This window comes from Hyperoodon ampullatus (genome assembly GCF_949752795.1).
Source record: "Hyperoodon ampullatus genome assembly, chromosome: 19".
NCBI classification, from domain to species: Eukaryota; Metazoa; Chordata; class Mammalia; order Artiodactyla; family Ziphiidae; genus Hyperoodon; species Hyperoodon ampullatus.
Genome location: NC_136932.1, coordinates 15,157,027 through 15,176,177, shown reverse-complemented (window position 1 = coordinate 15,176,177; position 19,151 = coordinate 15,157,027). Strand labels below are relative to the sequence as shown.

Here is a 19,151-nt window from a genome sequence, read left to right as displayed (position 1 = left end):
TTCTTGTTCTGGAGAAAGAGGCGAACAAGGGGGAGAGTCTACCCCCCAGTATGTTCACAGCCCCTGCTTTTGCTGCTCCACTAGTGTCTCACTGGCCAAATCAAGTCTCAAGGCCAAGCCTGAAGTCCGGGGTCAGGGAAGCACGTTCTGCCTCTGTGGGAAGAGCTGCAGGTCACTTGACAGAGGATGGGGACACAGAGAGGAGTGAAGACTGGGGGAAAATCTGCCACCTCTCCAGAACGTTTCAACAAAAGCTGGATGGCCACCGCTCTTGGGTTCCCCTCTGGCCCTGGAAGGTAGGTTTATTTGTTTCCACTGTAAGGTGCTCTGATTGATGCCAGTCCCCAAATCCTGTGACTCTTAATCAATGCCTGATGAATCATACACATGCAAACAAAATTCATTCTCTGCCAAGATAATCCTGAGGGCCTCCAGTGTCTCTCCTTTATTCCCAAAGCCCGTGCAAATGCATCTTTTTTGTTCCAGACTTGCTGGGAAGTAAAAGATTTTGTCTGCGGGCTGATGGGTATTAGCAGAGCTATATGGGGCTTGAGTGGAAATGTGGAATTTGTGTGGATCAGCCCGAGCTGTGTTGGCAGGGTCTGGGAGGAAGAAGTGGCATGCTGAAATTCTGCCCAAGTTGTGGCTGTCATCTGCCTTGAATGCCAGACTCGCTCTTTTTGGTGTGTGTGTGTGTGTGTTTGTGTTTGTGTTTGTGTGTGTGTGTGTGTGTGTGTGTGTGGCTATGGATCATGCTGTAAAGTTTCCTTGCTCTTGGCTGTTTCCGAGAAGGGCCTGGATTACTGAAGAAAATCCAGCTTATGTGTCCAAGGACAAAACAGGCTGTTTATCTTTGGCTCGTACATGCTTCTCACATCTCCTGAGGTTTGTCTCTAAGTAGGATTTATGTCTCCCCATATGGAAGGTAAAAAACAAGAGGCCAGCATTGAGTTTGCAAGAGGCAATGCAGCCAGCACATGGCTTGCCATATGCTTAATGTGGATTTAAGAAAAGAGAGGGTTTTAAAAAAATTATTAAAAATGGCAATTTTGAAAATCTGCCCTAATGTTATTAAGTGATCTTGACATGGAATGTGTGTGGCTGGAACCTTCTGATGGGATTTGGGAGCTGGGCTGCAGCGGGGGGCTGGGGACACATTCCTGAGGTGCCCTTGCCCCTTTGTGGAGCTCAGGTACATGAAGGGGAGACTCAAGTCTTCAGAGATGACTGTGCACAGAGCTGTGGTTCTCAACCAGGGGTACATTTGGCAAATTCAAGAGCCATTTTTGGGTTGTCACAATTGAGAGGAGGGAAGTGCTTCTAGCATCTAGTTGTTAGAGGCTGGAATACTGCTAAACAGCCTACGGTGCACAGAACACCCCACAACAGAGAATCATCTGACACCTGCTACAACATGGATGAAACTTGAGGACATTATGCTCAGTGAAATAAGCCAGACACAGAAGAACAAACACTGTCTGATTCCACTTATATGATGTCCCTAGAGCAGTCCAATCCATAGAGACAGAAAGTAGGAGGGTGGGTGCCAGGGGCTGAGAGGAGGCGGGAATGGGGAGTCAGTGTTTAACGGGGACAGAGTTTCAGTTTGGGAAGTTAAAAAAGTTCTGGAGATGATGGTGGTGAGGTTGTATAACAATGTGAATGTACTTAATGCCCCTAAACTACACACTTACAAATGATTAAAAGTGTTACATGCATTTACCACAATGTTTAAAAAATGCTGAAATGTAAACAAAAACAAAACAGAATCATTTGCCTAAAATGTCAGTAGTGCTGAGGCTGAGGAACGCTGGCCTGAGTGGTGTGGGGACAGGTTGGTGCTGACTCGCCTGAGTAGCTGTGACAGTGCAGGGGTAAATGCAGCCATTTCACACATGTCACCCAATGTCATAACTTACAGAACAGCAGTTGTCCAAAGTCCCTCCCTCTGTCCCCCCTATACCTACAGTCCTTGCCCCAAATCACAGCAAGGAGGCCCCACATCCCCCAGGAGCCTCAAATGAGCTCACAAACCAGGTGGTCACACAGAGGATTGTCATCCCTCCTGGTTGTCTTGCTGTGGTTTTATATCACCTGCCTCTGCTCTCAGCCTCGAGGAAGAGCCTATGACTGTGCCCATGTGCTTCCTGGACACACCCAAGTTGCTTTTTGGGGAATGACCCCCTCAACACTATGCCACAATGTGTCACCAGGGCCCCCAAGCAGCCCTGCTTATGCCCAGAGTCTCCAGAGTCCCCCAGTCCCAGCTCCTGCAGCTGGTACCCTGCCCCATGTAACTGTTTGGGCCCAGCTCCACTCCAGACAGCTAGGAGCACGTACGTGCCAGCGCTCTATCACCTCCTTTGGTCCCCGAGTCAAACTCTTCCCACCTTCCTTAGTTTCCATCAGCATCTTGGGAGGAGAGACCCAGGGTGGGAGCACCTCACAGCCCGATTGACTCTCAGTCTGTGTGCCTGGCTCTACCACTCTCTTTTTTTTTTTTTTTTTAGTTTTTATTTTTATTTATTTTTTTACATCTTTATTGGAGTATAATTGCTTAACAATGGTGTGTTAGTTTCTGCTTTATAACAAAATGAATCAGTTATACATATACATATGTACCCATATCCCCTCCCTCTTGCATCTCCCTCCCACCCTCCCTATCCCACCCCTCCAGGCGGTCACAAAGCACCGAGCTCATCTCCCTGTGCTATGCGGCTGCTTCCCACTAGCTATCTACCTTACGTTTGGTCTACCACTCTCTTCCACAGGCCCACACACAGGGTGGTGTCAGGGTCAAGGTGAAGGGTTCCAAAGTCCAACTTGTCTTTTTGGAAAGTAAGTTGGCTCACAAGAAATTTGGCCTTCTCACTGGATCTCATTACCTTTGTGATCTAACCAAGTGCCGGGGGCGGGGGGATTGCATGGTAATTGTGGCTACGGTGAAAGGCTAAAGGAAAATGGGAATTACAGACCCATTTGGGGGTTCTGACTTTGATTATGTTGTCAACCTTGGACCATTTTAAGTCAGTGATGCAGCCTCTGGTTCTAGAAATGAGTTTCTGAGTTGGACTAGGGCCCTCCTCGCGTCTCTCATCATAAAATTCTTTTTCATCCAGTGGAAATCAGGTTGACAGTTACACCTTTCCCCCCCACCCCCCTTTTCAAGCTCACTCTCTCAACCCTGTGCTCTGATGAGAGCTGGGCTCTCAGAAGTCCCTGGAAAGCCCTCCTCAGGCTTACTTGGGAGTGGGCGGTGCCCACGGGAGCAGAGAAGGGAGACCATCCCTCTGGGGATGCTGTGAAGGGGGCGGTCGTGCTGCAGGGAGAACCGTGGCCCCGCGTCCCAGCTGCCCCACCTACCTCTTTGGGGAACAGGGATTGAAAGATGCATAAAAATTCAAACCATACTCAAAATAAATGAAAGGAAAAAATATATTTCAGAAGGAGATAACCATAGCAATCACTTTCACTCAAAGGTAATAAAAATATGTATCGTAAACATGAACTCAGAGATTGGAGGCTGCACGCTCCGCCACTGGAGAGAGCACATTCCGAGAAAAGGCAGAGACTTTCAGAGTCACTCTTGACAGATCCCTCTGATTAAAAACCCGAGAAGGGAAAATATGGGAGGAAGATGGAGAGTTATGAGGGGAAAATAACTACCAAAACTATGACAAAAATTGAGAATACAAATTATATTTACAAATTTCCCCCTGGCTGACATTCTGCCTGGAATGTGACCACATGTCATAAGGTGGCTGGTATGAATAATTCACAGGGGCCGGGGTTATTCTGGACTGAGCACAGAGTGTTCTGACGTGTGGTGGCACCGACGGCCTCATGGATGTCTTACTCTGAGTGTCTGCTGCCACGTTCATCCCCTGCAACCATCAGTCCGAACCGCCACTGTGACAAGCAAACCAGACAAGACTCTTCCAGCCTCAGCAGCTGGGCTGTCTGCAGAAAGCCATCCAGCTCCTTGCTGGAAACATTAGTTTCAGATGGAGAAATGGAAATTTCAGTCCTCTCTGCCTTTTTTGCTTTCTGTAAGAAGAGAGCTATGATCTTGGCTAGTTAAATGTTTCTCCATCCCTGCCTGGGTGGTGTCCTGTGATGGCCACTCCCAGCTCAGCAAACACCCTCCAGTTCCCAGGTCTGCCCTGAGGACTCCACACACACTGGCCCAGTTCCTGTCTGTCCCCAGCCCTTGGTCCTGACTGCCCACCATCCTTCAGTCGTAATGGATGACCAACCTGAGTCCTGAGTACCTTGTGCACTTTCTGTGTCCTTCCTTACCAAAACGCAAATGAGATGCCGCTGTTCACTTATCGAATTTGCAGAAATCAAGATAATAAAACTCATGAAGAAAACCAAAATACTCTTACTTGATTTGGGGAGGATGATACCGGTACTCTGCTGGTCCATAGGCAAATTGGAATGAGCTTTTTGGAAGCAATGTGAGAATGTCCCAAGAACCTTTAAAAAGTTCATTCTCTTTGTTTTTCTTCTGGGTTGAATTGTGTCTCCCAGAGACATACATCCAGGTCCTGAGCCCGTGAGTGTGACCTTATTTAGAAATAGGGTTTTTGCAGATGTCAGTTAAGATGATTTACTGTAGGCCCTTAATCCGATATGACTGGAGTTCTTGTAAGAAGAGGAGAGACACAGAGACACAAGGGGAAAGCGCTATGTAGTGATAGAAGCAGAGGCTGGAGTTATGCGGGGCAAGCAGAGAGACAGAGGATTGCGTGTTACACCAGAGGCTAACAGGCATGGGACAGATTTTCTCCTGGAGGCTTCAGAGGGAGCTCCACCTATTCACACCTTGATTTCAGACTTCTGGCCTCTAGAACTGTGAGATGATAAATTTCTGTTGCTTTAAGCCCTCCGGTTTGTAGTACTTTGTTACAGCAGCCCTGGGAAACAAATACAGCCTTTTTTGACTAATTTTTAGGAAGAAATCTTATAGCTCCTTTTTTTTTTTGGCGACACTGCTCGGCATGCGGGATCTTAGTTCCCTAACCAGGGATCAAACCCATGCCCCCTGCAGTGGAAGCGCAGATTCTCAACCACTGGACCTCCAGGGAAGTCCCTATAGCTCCTTATTTACCAAATGTATTGCATTTCCTCCCAGGCACATACACCACATTTCCCAGTCTCCCTTGCAGTTAGTTGTGGCACACGACCGAGTTTGGCCAGTGGAACGCGGCCAGAAGTGACGTAAGCCACAGGCCTGGCCAATAGAAACCTGGATTCCCTTCCGAGCTGCTCCCTCTGGCTGGGAGCAGACACCTAGCTAAGGACCCCGAGTCCTGGGGGGTGGTGAGACCCACAAGATGGAAAGAGATCATCCCAAACACCTGTATTGAGCTCACCTGTTGTGTGGGTGAACAATGGCCTTTTGCTGAGACTTTGTGGGGGGGGGGGGGCTCCAGAACTTAGCCTAGCTTGACTAATACAAGGAAGTAATCAGAGATAGATAAAAGCCAAGATTCAGGGGCCAAGATGTTCCTATGCCCCATTTTACTCACTTGGGGGTTCAAAATAAAGTCACTTTTCTTTTCGTAATCAGGTCAGCCCCAAGTCTTTGTCCTTTGAATCCTTGGGCGGCCATTCTTCTTGGGGTGGCATTGGGGGTTTCTCAGATACTCCCCAGGTCTGCCTCTCCCCACTGCTTCCTGCCTCCAAGGAGTCAGCTGTAGTGTAGGCAGATAGGGTAGGGGGTCCCGGGAGAAAGAGAACCAGGCATTCATCGCTTTCTTGGCACAAGAGAATCCATTTCAGGTCTAAACCATTTTGTGATCTGAGCCTGGCCACAGTGCTTGCCCTTGCACAAGAATAGGCTTCAGTAGTTAATGATTTTAAGGGAAGAAAAGAAGGTAAGAACAAACAGCTATTACCAGACCAGGGAAATAACCATACTGGAAACAATAAATCAATTGTAAAGGTAAAGATTAGCCTGGAGTACATTCCTGAGCTGTTTTGCAGGATCCAAGCCCCCTTGAGTGCTCGAGTGCTGGACCACCAGATTAACTAGAGCCTGCGGAATGATGATGTTGACTTTGGCTGACCCTCGTGACTTCCATCAACTAAAGCTCGGACTCTGTCGACCTTTGCCCCAATTCTATGCTGAGTTCTCCTCTGCTTCAGCCCCTTCATGAATATGCGTGTACCCTTAGCTTAAAACTTCCCCAGTTTTGCTGCTCAGGGAGACACTGCTTTGGGAAAGATCCCCAGTGTTCTCCTTACTTGTTGCAAGAAATAAATCCTTCCTTCTCCTGCTCTTGTGCGTTGTGTGTTTTGGCTCGATACCCACCAAGAGGCAAACCCAGTTTTCGGGTAACAGTAGCTGCTGTGGCCCTAACGTGTGGTCATTGTGCCTGTGCCTGGTGTTCATCGGAGCAGGGCAGCCCTGCTCATCTGAGTCACTCAACCAATACTTCCGGTGTGTCTGCCACCCTACCAGGCTCTGTGATCCCTGTGGGGCAGAATCAGAACACGTGGTCCCTGTCTTCACGGAGTTTCTACCTAGGTGGGGAAAGGGACATCAAAATAAACACTGGTTTGGACTTCCCTCGTGGCACAGTGGTTAAGAATCTGCCTGCCAATGCAGGGGACACAGGTTTGAGCCCTGGTCTGGGAAGATCCCACATGCCGTGGAGCAACTAAGCCTGTGTGCCACAACTACTGAGCCCACGTGCCACAACTACTGAAGCCCGTGCGCCTAGAGCCTGTGCTCCACAGCAAGAGACGCCACCGCAGTGAGAAGCCCGCGCACCACAACGAAGAGTAGCCCTTGCTCGTCACAACTAGAGGAAGCCCGTGCGCAGCAACGAAGACCCAGTGCAGTCATAAATAAATAAATAGATTAATTAATTAAAAAATAAATAAATAAAAAATAAACACTGGTTTGATTAGAACTACTCCGTATGCTGTGAGTAGAAAGTATAGGGTCCCATGAGAGAGGGTAAAGGTAGGGTGATTGTAGTTTATCATCCAAACCAGGACATTTGGGGAATGTAAGAGGGTACTGTTAATAATATGTCCAGGCAGAAGGTACAGCTGGGGCTGCCCCAGGAAACCAGGACATCCGGTTACCCGAAGAGACTTAATCCAGCCCACCACGAGCCTTCTCTGGCCAGCTTGCTCCCAGCTTTGAACCAGCCCTCACCCGCAGCTATGCGTAGATGGCACAGCCTGGACATGTCACCACAACAGCACGTTTCCCCAAGACTGGACCTAATCACGCTTTTCAGGAAGCCATGTCACTGCCTCCATGCTGGCACTGGCAGGCTGGAAACAAGCCCCTGGGTGCGCTTAACACAGTGGTTAAGATCTCAGACCTCAAGGCCGTGGGTCCCCCACTTCCCAGCACTGGGAGCACCTGGGGGCTCCAGGCTGCTGCCGGCTACCACCCCTGACATTCTAATGGTGCAGCCTGGGCATCAGGTCTTTAAAGCCTCACGGGTGATTCTGATGTATCAAAATTTGAGAAACTGCTGGTTTGAATCCTGGTTCCACCACTCATTAGCTGTGTAGCTTGGCAAGTTCCTTAATCTGTCTGTGCCTTAGCCTCCTTATCTGTAAAATGGGAGCAATAGGTGTGTTGTAGGCATTGAGTTAATACATGTGAAGTGCTTAGAACAGGGTCTGGTCCATAGGAAGTAAGCTATATTAGCCATCATTATTACACTAATTATTTTAATAAGTACTAAATCGAACACTTAAGAACCTTCCAAAGGCTCCACAAGCAGGCTTAAGGTCCCTCAGGATATTTTTGGAAATGAACTGGAGGGTGTTTGCCTTATGTCTTTGTAACCAAAGGTCTAGCCTGTTGAATTTCATTAAACCAAGTGAAAGTCCTGACTTAAGACAGCAGCCCCAAGGTTTAGCCCACAATAAAAAAGAAAATTTTTTTAAAAATTAAAGTCCTTCTCTATGGGTCACCCCTCCACATTTTTCAGTTACTGTCTGTGCCAGGGATACATGGCAATGGTTAATGATGTTGATTTTCAGAATGCTAGGAAGTGTAGACTCGGAAAAATGCTTCTGCTATGAGAAAAAGGCACAAAATGAAAGGTTTTGTTAAACAGTGTTTATACAAAATTGAATGATTCTCTTTTGCAAAACCTTACAAATAAGTATGTCCATTTATAATAAATATTTATAACATATACTGGAAGGCTATACAAAGAAATATTAAGAGCAGTTATGTGTGTGCAATAGAATTAAAAGTGTTTCTTCTTTATTTTCAAAATAATGTTTCAGAATAATGTTATTTTTTAATGTAAAAAGCAAATATAATTTTAAATATATACATGCCAGAAAGAAAAGGCAAGAAGGAAATACATAAAATGGAAACAGTAGTTACTCTGGGCTGTGTACTGATGGGTAATTTTTTTTTTGACATTGACATTGACATTTTCCAATTTCCTCCAGCAAATATCTATTACTTTTATTTTTTAAATTTAAGAAAAATTGTCAAAGTACTATGTGATACTGTTTAAAGTGTCAAATATTATTTCTGGGATTATAATGCAGGGAAGGTGGTGGTCCCTGCCCCCTGCCCCACATCACCCCACCCCTGGAGCAAATGGTCTACACGTTGGGCTGTTTCTTCTAACATTAAGTTCAGCATTTCTGCATAGTGTGTTTCTTTCTTTACTTTTTAAAAATCAGTTTACGATCTGATCCACTGACATCTCCTGTGAAAAATGAGACATTCCACTCTGACCTCTCCCTCCCACCCCAAGTGTAAGGTTTTCATTTGGAAAAAAACAATTTAAATTATTTGAAAAAATGAAATCCACTTTTGAGGCTCAGGCACGCATGCTGTGTTTTCCAAGAAGCCTCTTTAATCTTCCTAGATGGAATTTATTCTAATGGCAGTTTGTTAATAAAAACAACCTTTATTGAATGCTTATTGTGTGCCTGGCACTAGCTGATTTGACACTTATAACATCTCTATGAAACAGAAACTATTAGTTTCCCTATTGTACACATGAAATTGGGGCTGGTGTGTGTTCAGCACCTTTCCCTTGGGTCTCAGGACACAGAAACGCCAGAGTGGGGATTTGCAATTTGGTAGGCATGACTCCCAAGGGCCCAAGGAGGTTCTCATGGCTCCCAGGTCCTAGCCTTAGACATGCCAGTTGGACTTTCGCCCAGCCCTGGCCAGCAGGGGGATCTTGAGAAAGCTATTTAATTGCTCTCTGTCTCAAGTTCCTTACTGGTAAAGTGGATCTAACACAGGAGGCTTAAAGGAGGTTATTAGGAGGATTAAAGGAGTTAATTCTCATGAAAAGGGCTTGGCTCACCACAAACACTATCAGGATTACAATATTTTAGTTACTGGCACATTCTCTAATGCCCCCTGTTAAAGGCAGAGGCAACGGTTGGGTTAGCCTTGGCTCCCCCAGGACCTCGTGCTCACTGAGAACCTGAGAATCATTGATGAGATGTGAATATTACATAAAATAACAAATGGGGAACTTAAAAAGAGACAGTGGTGATATTATTTGTATTTTCATAAAGGTAGAATCTTATTGTAGGCAATACTATTAAAATAAAAGCTTATAAAATTCTATTTGCATATTTTTTATTGGATAACAAATTTTCTCAGTATAGTCTCTATCATAAAAGCTTTCCTTTTTTCCTTTTTTTTTTTTTTTTTTTTTTGTGGTACGCGGGCCTCTCACTGCCGTGGCCTCTCCCTGCCGTGGCCTCTCCCGTTGCGGAGCACAGGCTCCGGACACGCAGGCTCAGCGGCCATGGCTCACCGGCCCAGCCGCTCCGCGGCACGTGGGATCCTCCCGGACGGGGGCACAAACCCACGTCCCCCGCATCGGCAGGCGGACTCCCAACCACCTCGCCACCAGGGAAGCCCTCCTCTTTTTTTTTTTTTAAGCACTCTTTTTGCCCTGGGCCTAGACCACATCCCAGTGATTCTACCTCCAGGTTCTAGAGGAGGAAGACAGGGCTCACATTAATGAACTTGTGACTGGGAAAGGTACTAGTTTTCGTCCCTTCTCTACAAGGGCTGTGGACAGTGGTGTCTGGTTCAGTGAAGCCCGGAGCAGGGAGCACCAGGCCTCCAGACTGACGGGTCAGGGCTCCCGTGCTGCAAGCTGGGCCCAATGGTGACTGGGCCTGAGACACATTTCCTTCCAACTCCATCACTCCTCACCTTGCTCCAAATTCTAGGGTCCCCAGCTAGCTCTTCACCACCCTATGCAAAACAGCCCCCAGAGTGGGAAGGAAAGGGCCGGGGGTGAATGATCCACTTCTGTCCCCTTCCTTGTGTGTTTCCTTCTCGTCTGGCTGTTTAAGGCTGAGGCTATGCAAAAATTCTCAATTCTGAAAGGAGAAATGTGGATAGTGGGTGAAGTTTATTCAATAAGAGGAATCTTTTACCATAGTCCCCATGCTACTCAGGGGTCACTCCCTTTTTAAAATGGAATAACATTGTTGTTTGTTTGTGCTTCCCAGAACCTTAGTTGCTCAGTGTAAAAATTTGTGCATAAAATAGAAAGATATGCAATAGGAGGTGAAAAGCATATACACAAACACCGCCATATTTTTAGACGGTGGAATGGGCAGAGAGGGAGACGGGCTCGTTTGGGTTCTCAAAGTCAGCGTCTCCAACTGCGGGTGCTGTTACTTCCCTCTCTCTCTTCTCATTTCGCTGTCAACAAAACATCTGACCTGCAGGGGTGGGGGGGTGGCTTGGATTCTGCTAAAAACAGAGTAATGATGCTCAGACAATGGCAAAGTACTTTATTTTTGTTTCTTTTAAGCTAAGCACAGATTTCTCTGGAAAGGGTGGGAACTGGCTGGTCTCCCTGCATGGAAAATAATAGCTCATCGAAGCACCGGTTTTCTTTTTTTTTTTTTTTGCGATACGCGGGCCTCTCACTGTTGTGGCCTCTCCCGTTGCGGAGCACAGGTTCCGGACGCGCAGGCTCAGCGGCCATGGCTCACGGGCCGAGCCGCTCCACGGCATGTGGGATCTTCCCGGACCGGGGCACGAACCCCTGTCCCCTGCATCGGCAGGCGGACTCTCAACCACTGAGCCACCAGGGAAGCCCCAGAAGCACCAGTTTTCTTGAGTTGCTTGACCTCCAGGCTTGCTCCTGATTCTTGATGACAAAACACATTCAGGGCCCTTGATTGATTTAGCGGAGAAACTGCAATATTGGAGGATGGAACGCAGCCTGTCCTGCCTGCAAATGGAACGCCTCGGCTATGATGGTCTTGTGTTTTGAGAGAAGATTAGCCAACAGCTGAGCTTGAAGGCTGTGAAAACCCAGCCTCCTCCTTGGTTCTTCCTGGGCAACGTGCTATGTTCCCAAGGCATCTATTCAGACCCTTTCCCTGCCCCAGTTGTTATCCCAAATTTACCCCTAGAGTTACCCCTGACTTCTGTTGTATTTGACCTACACACTCAGGTTTTTTATAATTGTTCTCTGCTCACTTTGCTGTTTCTTTGGCTTCTGGTTGCCAAATAGCCTGAGATTTTGGGCTGGAAGGGGTCTTCTGCTCGACCTTCATGTTGTAAGAAAAGGTCCCCCCTCTCTGTACAGGAAGATCAAATGTTATTCTGTTGTTTCACATCAGAGCTGGGCCTAAAAGCCCCTTCTCTCTCCCAGCTGCACATCGGCAGCCTGATGTTTAGCCCCAGCAGGATTTCATTAACACTCTCTCCCCTTCCATAGCTTGAACCAGATCAGGTTTTACGCATTTTTTGAGATTTGTAGAGCTTGTTTTCATGATTAAAGTATCTTATTTAGAGGCTTTGTGGCAAGCAGGAGATGTCCTTGCTTGTGAAGAATTGGAGATATTGGGAATCGGAACGGCAGGCCCAAGTGGCTGGCTGATCACACGCCGTGGTAATGAGATGACCCAGGTGAGAAAAGTTAGCCCTTGAATTTCCAGCCTGTCATTAGTCATCGATGCTCACTGCCTTCTGGAAACCTGGAGCCATGCTTCCAAATGCTTATCTGGGACTTGAATAGAGCCGCTCATGGCACACTGGGAAGAGGTTTCTTTTAGAAGTCGTGTTGCTGTGAAATGATTCAAGCCCCTTCTTGAAACTTCAGGTTGGGAGCTGGGCTTTCATCTGCCCATTTCTGGTTTTTACATGAGTCACAGAATTTTGACCCTGAAGTGTCTTTAGAGGTTCATCTTCTTTAAGGTTCTGTTGTCTCAGACGTGGAGACTGAGGACAGAGGAGAGCGGAGGCTCTGGCAATTCTGCAGGAATTGGTGGTGGGCTGGGGACAGAATGTTTTCATCCAACCCTCAGTCCGGGACATGGACTCCAAAGGCCTCTTGGTTCTGGGGTCACATATGTAAAACAGTAGAGGGCGTGTTTTGTTATGTAGTTTGGGGGAGAGGGTGTCTTTTTCTGACGTATTAGATGGAAGATTGGATAGTTGCTTCATAGTATTCATTTGTTCAGTACAAATAGTTGAGGGCCCACCATGGAGCTGGAACAGAATCATTGGGGGAGAATATTGTCCAGTATCCCCACATCTGACTGATTTTAAGTTATCATCAGGGTTACCTGATCCTGAATCCCTGTCCCCCCTCTCGCCGTGATTCAGTAGGTCTGGGTGAATATTTATTTTAAAATAGTTTCCCAGGTGATTCTGACAACCTGCCAGTTTTGGGTTCCATGGGTTTCGTTACTACCTTCGCTTAGAATGTCAGAGAGGGTGAGTAGATTTCCCCAGGTGACATACTTCATAGGTGTGGAAACTGAATCTCACACAGATTAAGTGGGTTTTCCCTTGTCACAGGGCTAGTTAGGAATGAATGGGTTTAATGCTGCTGCTTTTCTGTAACTGCTGCTTCCTGCAAGAGTGCCTGGGGGCCCTGGCCGTCACTGTTGTGTGCTGCAGGGTGATGGGGCAGAGCCAGAGTTACGCTGCTGCCCTCAGGTGAGAGTGGGGTCTTCTCAGGACCCTGCAGTCCTGAAGCCTCTGCTGGTGACTGTGGGGGATATTTTGTCAACACAGAGAGCAAGGAAAAGGCAGATTTTAGCCTCTATTTCTGTTCTGGTGAATTTGCCTTGAGTTTTAATGGGAGGATTGGGCTCATCAGGATGTAATAACCGAATAAATGTTTAGAATGGTAAGATTTATCCAAGAATTTTAATTAAATGCCTGTGATGTGCTAGGTGAGAATGATCTGGGATTGCACTATTCACTCGGCTGTTGAAAGGAACACAAATGCCATCAGGATTTTTATATGGGCTGCCACATTGTGTCAAAGCCCTAGGAAACCACACTGAGAAAAAGGGTCTCTTCCAGAGCCCACCCTGAGGTTTTAGATTAGTAAAGCACACAGGGCTGCTAGATCTCACTCCAGCTACAGACGCATCATTGCTGGAATTGTATTGGGCACTCACTATATACCAGATACCTACATGGGTTAATTTTATCCTTCAAGGTAGGTATTATATTCACCCAGTTTTATAGTTGAGGAAACTGAGGCTGAACTAGTTAAGGGATTGACCAAGGTCACAGACATAGAAAGTGATACAGCTGAGATGCAGATACAGGTGGGCCTGACCTCAAAACCTAAATGCAGAGGGGGAGACGAGCCTCTTTGCCTTCTGCCCGGCTTTATCTAACAGTTACATCTGTGTCTCACTAGACACTATGTTTATTGAAGGCAGGCACCGCATGCTGCTTGGGGTTTATAATCCCTCCGCATGGGACACAGTTATCCACAAACTGTAAATACACAATGTTTATGGAATACAGCAATAAGGTAACGCAGGAAGCGTGCCACGCATAGAAATCTGTAGCGTTTAGTTGTTTGCACATGAAGCTCTATCAAAATAAGAATAAACCGTACAGAAAATAAGATGGATTAAACAAAAAATTATAATTGTTGAAATTAATTTTTTCTTTTAGTGTTCCTTGAAAATAAAAAAGAAAATCTGATTGATACTGTGGAGGATACTACGCCCCCCCAATACTATCTTCTTTTGTAATGTTATCAATTGTTCTTTCTGAAGCTTTTGCTGCTTTTTCAAAATCTGGAAGAAACAACAAGGGGTTGAATCCTTTAATTTCAGAAGCATGTAGATCCATTTGTAATAATAAAAAGCTTTTCTCCAAATAACACAGTTTCATTTATAGGACTGACTTTGATATGATGCATCTATTATACCAATTGCCATAAACTCTAGAAAGCTTAATTGTGGTAACGATGGTAACGGGGAGGCAGGGACGCCTCTCGCTGCCTCCTGGGAAGCATGGCCAGAACGCTCTGAGAAGTTTGGCTTGTTAGCCACGCCGTAGATCGCGCTGCATGCTGGGTCTTGGCAATATGGCGTCCTCCTTGATGTGCTGATGAGAGGAGTTTCACTGTAGCTTCAAACCAGAGGGCAAAACTTCCCAAACCCAATAAGCCCACATTACGCGTTTTCTCCGCGGCTCCGTGTCGCCTGTTTCTCAGGACTCGTTCTCAGGCAGGAGAGAGCCACGGGGCCGGAGGCCAGGACCGGCCCGGCCGCGCGGACCCGGGGCTGAGGAGCCGGCTGCGGGCAAGCACGATGGGCCCGTCCTGGCTCTGGTTGCAGCAGCTCCGGCGAGTGCGAGATCCGCAGGGCTGAAAGTGGCTGTAGGAGACCCAAGGCGCTCTGAACCTCTTCCCCTCGGCCGAAGACCTCAGCCCAGTCGGCAAACCGGCACCAAGAGCGGGCGGCCTGCCTGTCCTCGGATCGGCTGAGGCGTTGGAGGCCGAGAGCAGGGTCATCGTGAGGCCTGGAATCTCGCACGCCTTTGACAGCTCCGCTCGCAGCCCCTCCGGGAACGGACAGCCTCAGAAGCAGCCGGTGGCTTGGGATCTGGGGGCGTGTGTGTCTGTGAGGAGCTCCTTGGGTTCCCTCATTTCCCACCGCTCTTCCCACCCCTTCTGACTTCTCGCGCAGAGTTAGAGAGAAGGATCTCAGACTTCTTGCCTCAGCGAGGGTCTCCGCACAGTCTCCATCCATTTCTTTTTCTACTTTCCCCTTCTCTGTTTTTTATTTCACCAATTCTGGTACACACTAGTTTTTAAGGCTGGAGGTTCTCGAGCGCTTGCTGCCCAGGACTCCCCCACCCCCTCCCCCGCTGATGGAATCCGAGATGCTGCAGTCGCCTCTCCTGGGACTCGGGGAGGAAGATGAGGCCGATCTTACTGACTGGAACCTGCCTTTGGCTTTCATGAAAAAGAGGCACTGTGAGAAAATTGAAGGCTCCAAATCTTTAGCTCAGAGCTGGAGGATGAAGGATCGGGTAAGTGGATTGAGCCTTCGTCCCTTAGACCTTGATAGCTTTTACAAGAAAGTTCAGAGCCAGAAATATGTCCTTGGGAGAGCAGTGATATTTTTTCTCAGCCTCATGTTGCAAGTCAACCAAAAAGAACAAACCATTTCAGACTCCATTTTTTTTAATTGTAAATGGAAAAGGCTGTTTTGGTTAGTAGTTATTCACTGGATAGTGTTAATTAGATTCAAAGTAAGTTCTAATTCAGACAATGGAAGTTAAGCAAGTTAGAAAATACAGCATTGCAACTATTTACGTATCTTTGATATACTTTGTACTGTTAAACTTTGTACTGTTAACACTTAGAGGAAAGACAACTTGGGATATAATATTTGTCCCAACGTGGTGAGTCTACTTAGTGGCTCGTTTACTTTTTTTGTCCAAGCTAGGTGGAGTGTAGAAGTCTAATATAGTATGCTAGGAAACAAGATTACTGGCAAATGTTCAGCTAGTCACAAATTAATGCAAAGTTATTTTAAAGTTACAGTGAACTTCATCATAGACTTCTAAACAGTTTGTCTTGAATCAAGACTTTCGTACTTTTATGTGGTGTCGCGATACTGTTAGGTGGAAACAGTTTCTCTAATAGTAGAGTATGATGGGTTGGAACTTGGGTTTGGTAGGGGGTCCTCGTGGTGTTGGAGGGTGGATAGTGACTTAAGAAGCTAGTAGGAAAGAAAACAGTCAATTTTGTTAAACCTGTCCTTAATCAACCACCATCTACTTCCTGGCCTCCAGAGCAAAAGGGTGGGACCGTCTCACCCATACACGCTTATAATTTGTTTTTGGGGTTTTTTTGTGCTTTGTTTTCTCCTTCAAGACTGTCTTTATTGATTTGAACATTTTAGCCTAAGAGGGGTAGTTGGTGGTGTAATGCAGTGTGCTTGCTCTGGGTTTGTGGATATGTTTATATAAGATTGTTGTTTTTAGTGTATGATGTTGAACATATATAGGATTACCCTTGTGGTATTTCTAGCTAGTCAGTCACTAGTAACTTGTGCTTCAGTTGTTATTAGGAAAATTTGTTTCATCCAAAAGTAGTTTAGGGACTAAAAAGAGATGGTCATTGGAAGACATTGTATAAAGTATGTCTTACGGACATCTTTAGTACTAATTATATGGTTTAAAGCTTTTGTGGTTCCTATGCATATGTGAAGAGACTTATTTTAAAAGTAACTGTAATCTTTTTTTTTTCCATTCTATTTGGAGGGCTTTTTTTTTTCTTTTCTTTTGAAATGTGGTTCCCTTTGCTACTCTAAACCCATGCTTAAACTGTTCAAAACTGATTGATGGATTTATTTTTGACCTTTTAATTAAAACAATTTGTGAATGATTAACATTCCCTGATAAGCTCTTCATAGGTTATTAAGAGGAAGAAAAGTTCTGGGAGTCTGAGTAATTACCCAGATTTTGACTTAGAAAGATCCAGGGGAGAAAGTTTGCTGTGTCCGACCCGACCTTCGCAAGTTGTTTAAAGAAGAAGATCAGCAGCTAACATTTTTAGTTAAGTTTGTGAGAGCTTGGCCTCTGGACATCCTTGTAGTCTCTTTCCCCTGGTTAGACCCTGAGGGGACCTTTTCAGCACACTATGCTAGGATAAAGGGTACAGATCCAAATGATGTGAGAGTTGGAAGGTAGCATAAATGAATGAAACAGGCCACATAGAAGGAGAATAATGACACACGTTCATAGATAAATGGCAGCTGAGGTTTGACTCGTGCCTGACTTTCTGTAGGCTGAGATCAGTGAGGCACTGAAGAGCACACGTTGCAGCTCAAGGGGCAGCTGGTCCTGGCCAGGTCTCCCTCCCTCTCTCTTTTCTTTGAGAAGCCAGAAAACTTTTTTTATTTTTTTAAATGTGAAGTTTTCCAATTTTAAACTATTGGAACTAATTCGGATATTACAAAACATGAAGCAGTCCATTTGTGGGGTTGGCTGTGGCCTGTGGGTTACCCATATGTGACTTCAAGATTCTAGGAATCTTGAGCACATGGGCATGATGCCAGACTGTTTCCCTGTGCTGGAGGTGATCTCCAGCAGTCTGATGATGCAGCATCATTGTAAGGCAACAGGTGTGGACCCGGTTGTCCTGTACCAGGACCTGTGTAGACTACTTCTTCTTCCAGTGGGCAATTGACTGCCCTAAATGCAGACTCAGTCATTGCTTTTTCCATGATCCATATGCAAGTCCACATACTTTTTTTTTTAAATAAATTTATTTATTTTATTTATTTATTTTTGGCTGTGTTGGGTCTTTGTTGCTGCATGCAGCTTTCTCTAGTTGCAGTGAGTGGGGGCTACTCTTCGTTGCGGTGCGCAGGCTTCTCATTGTGGTGGCTTCTCTTGTTGTGGAGCACGGGCTGTAGGCTTGTGGGCTTCAGTAGTTGTGGCACACGGGCTCAGTAGTTGTGGCTCATGGGCTCTAGAGCGCAGGTTCAGTAGTTGTGGCGCACGGGCTTAGTTGCTCGCGGCATGTGGGATCTTCCTTGACCAGGGGCTCGAACCTGTGTCCCCTGCATTGGCAGGCAGATTCTTAACCACTGTGCCACCAGGGAAGTCCCAAGTCCACACAGTTTTATTGTATATGTATCAGTAGTTACTTACTTTTGTCCTATTTAGTGGAGTTGTTAAGGGTTCCTAAAATTGACAACTTTACCAAAGTTGAGTGATGACTCCAAGTTTTCTGCCTCTCGGCATTTGGCATCCTCACAGAACTACAGCACATACCCACTCTCAGTTGGGATTCCCACAGTCTTGGTATTGAACCATTCCTGGTTTTCAGATGCCACTATTGTTGCATTTTAATTACTAAGTTACTGTAAGTTTAATACTGTTATTATCGAATTATCAAGTTTGTTTTTTGGTTCTGTGTGTAGTAAATATGTACATGCCTCACTGGCATTTTTGACTTGTGATTTTCAAATAACTAGACATGTGAATTACAGTTCAAAGTGAATCATTCATAGACCTATGGCTAAAACAGATTTGTATATAACTCTGCCATTTATGTTTTACTGTGATACTTTATAGTTGTCACAGAGTTCATTTTCCGGAAAGTGGGCATGTGGAGATAATTGATCTCAGATGGATCTTTACCTTACATATGTGAGATGGAATCAGGGAAGCCTGAGAGCTATTGCTCTGAGAGAAAACCATTGACAGAGACACTATATCTGCATGTCTGTAGGAGATGTAGCTATAAAATGATGAAGCCATTTCCCAAACCAGTCTTTAGACTTAGTCACCTTGCTTTGTAGCTATATTTGAGTAAACCATGGAGGAAGCGGAGTAGATACATTAAACTGATATATGGACAGTCAAATGTTTAGGTTGTCTTTGGAGCAAGGGGAAATAGTAATACTTTATAACCCTTCTTTACTCCTGTTTCCTCACTTTGCATCCTCTCAATCTACTCCATTTAGGCTCTCTTCCATGCCACTCAGAGTGCCCTCCACAAGGTCATCATTTGTTGCTAAATCTAAATGTCACTTCTCTGTCCTTATCTTTTCGACTTCTCAGCAACATTCCAGGGTGGACCACTCTCTCATTCACACAGCTTTTTCCTCACTTGCTTCTGTGTCTTCCTGAAACTCCAGTTTTTCCTCTGAGGTCACTAACTGCTCCTCCTCAGACTCCTTTGCTGGTTGACAGCTGAGCGTAGAGTGTTCCAGAACTTGATCTTGGAGCCCTTTCTCTTTTCTCTGTATACCCCTTGCTAGCTGATCTCATCTAGTCTCATGGTTTTGTGTGCCGTCTACATGCTGTGATTCTTGTCTCAGGTACCTAACTTCCTGCTTTGCCTTGGTTTTCTCCATTACAACGCACTGTC

The 19,151-nt window shown here is 45.9% G+C and overlaps 1 protein-coding gene across 2 annotated transcripts in view; it reads left to right on the top strand.

The window, feature by feature from the left end:
* Positions 1–15,130: 15,130 nt before the first annotated feature.
* The window catches only part of RPTOR (regulatory associated protein of MTOR complex 1), a gene marked incomplete at its 5' end in the record, with an annotated part of 340,079 nt that continues 336,058 nt past the window's right edge, over positions 15,131–19,151 (top strand). For both annotated transcript variants that reach the window (XM_079725126.1, XM_079725125.1), the window contains one exon: positions 15,131–15,292. In XM_079725126.1, the coding sequence (XP_079581252.1) occupies positions 15,131–15,292 (162 nt within the window). The remainder of the gene's footprint in view (positions 15,293–19,151) is intronic.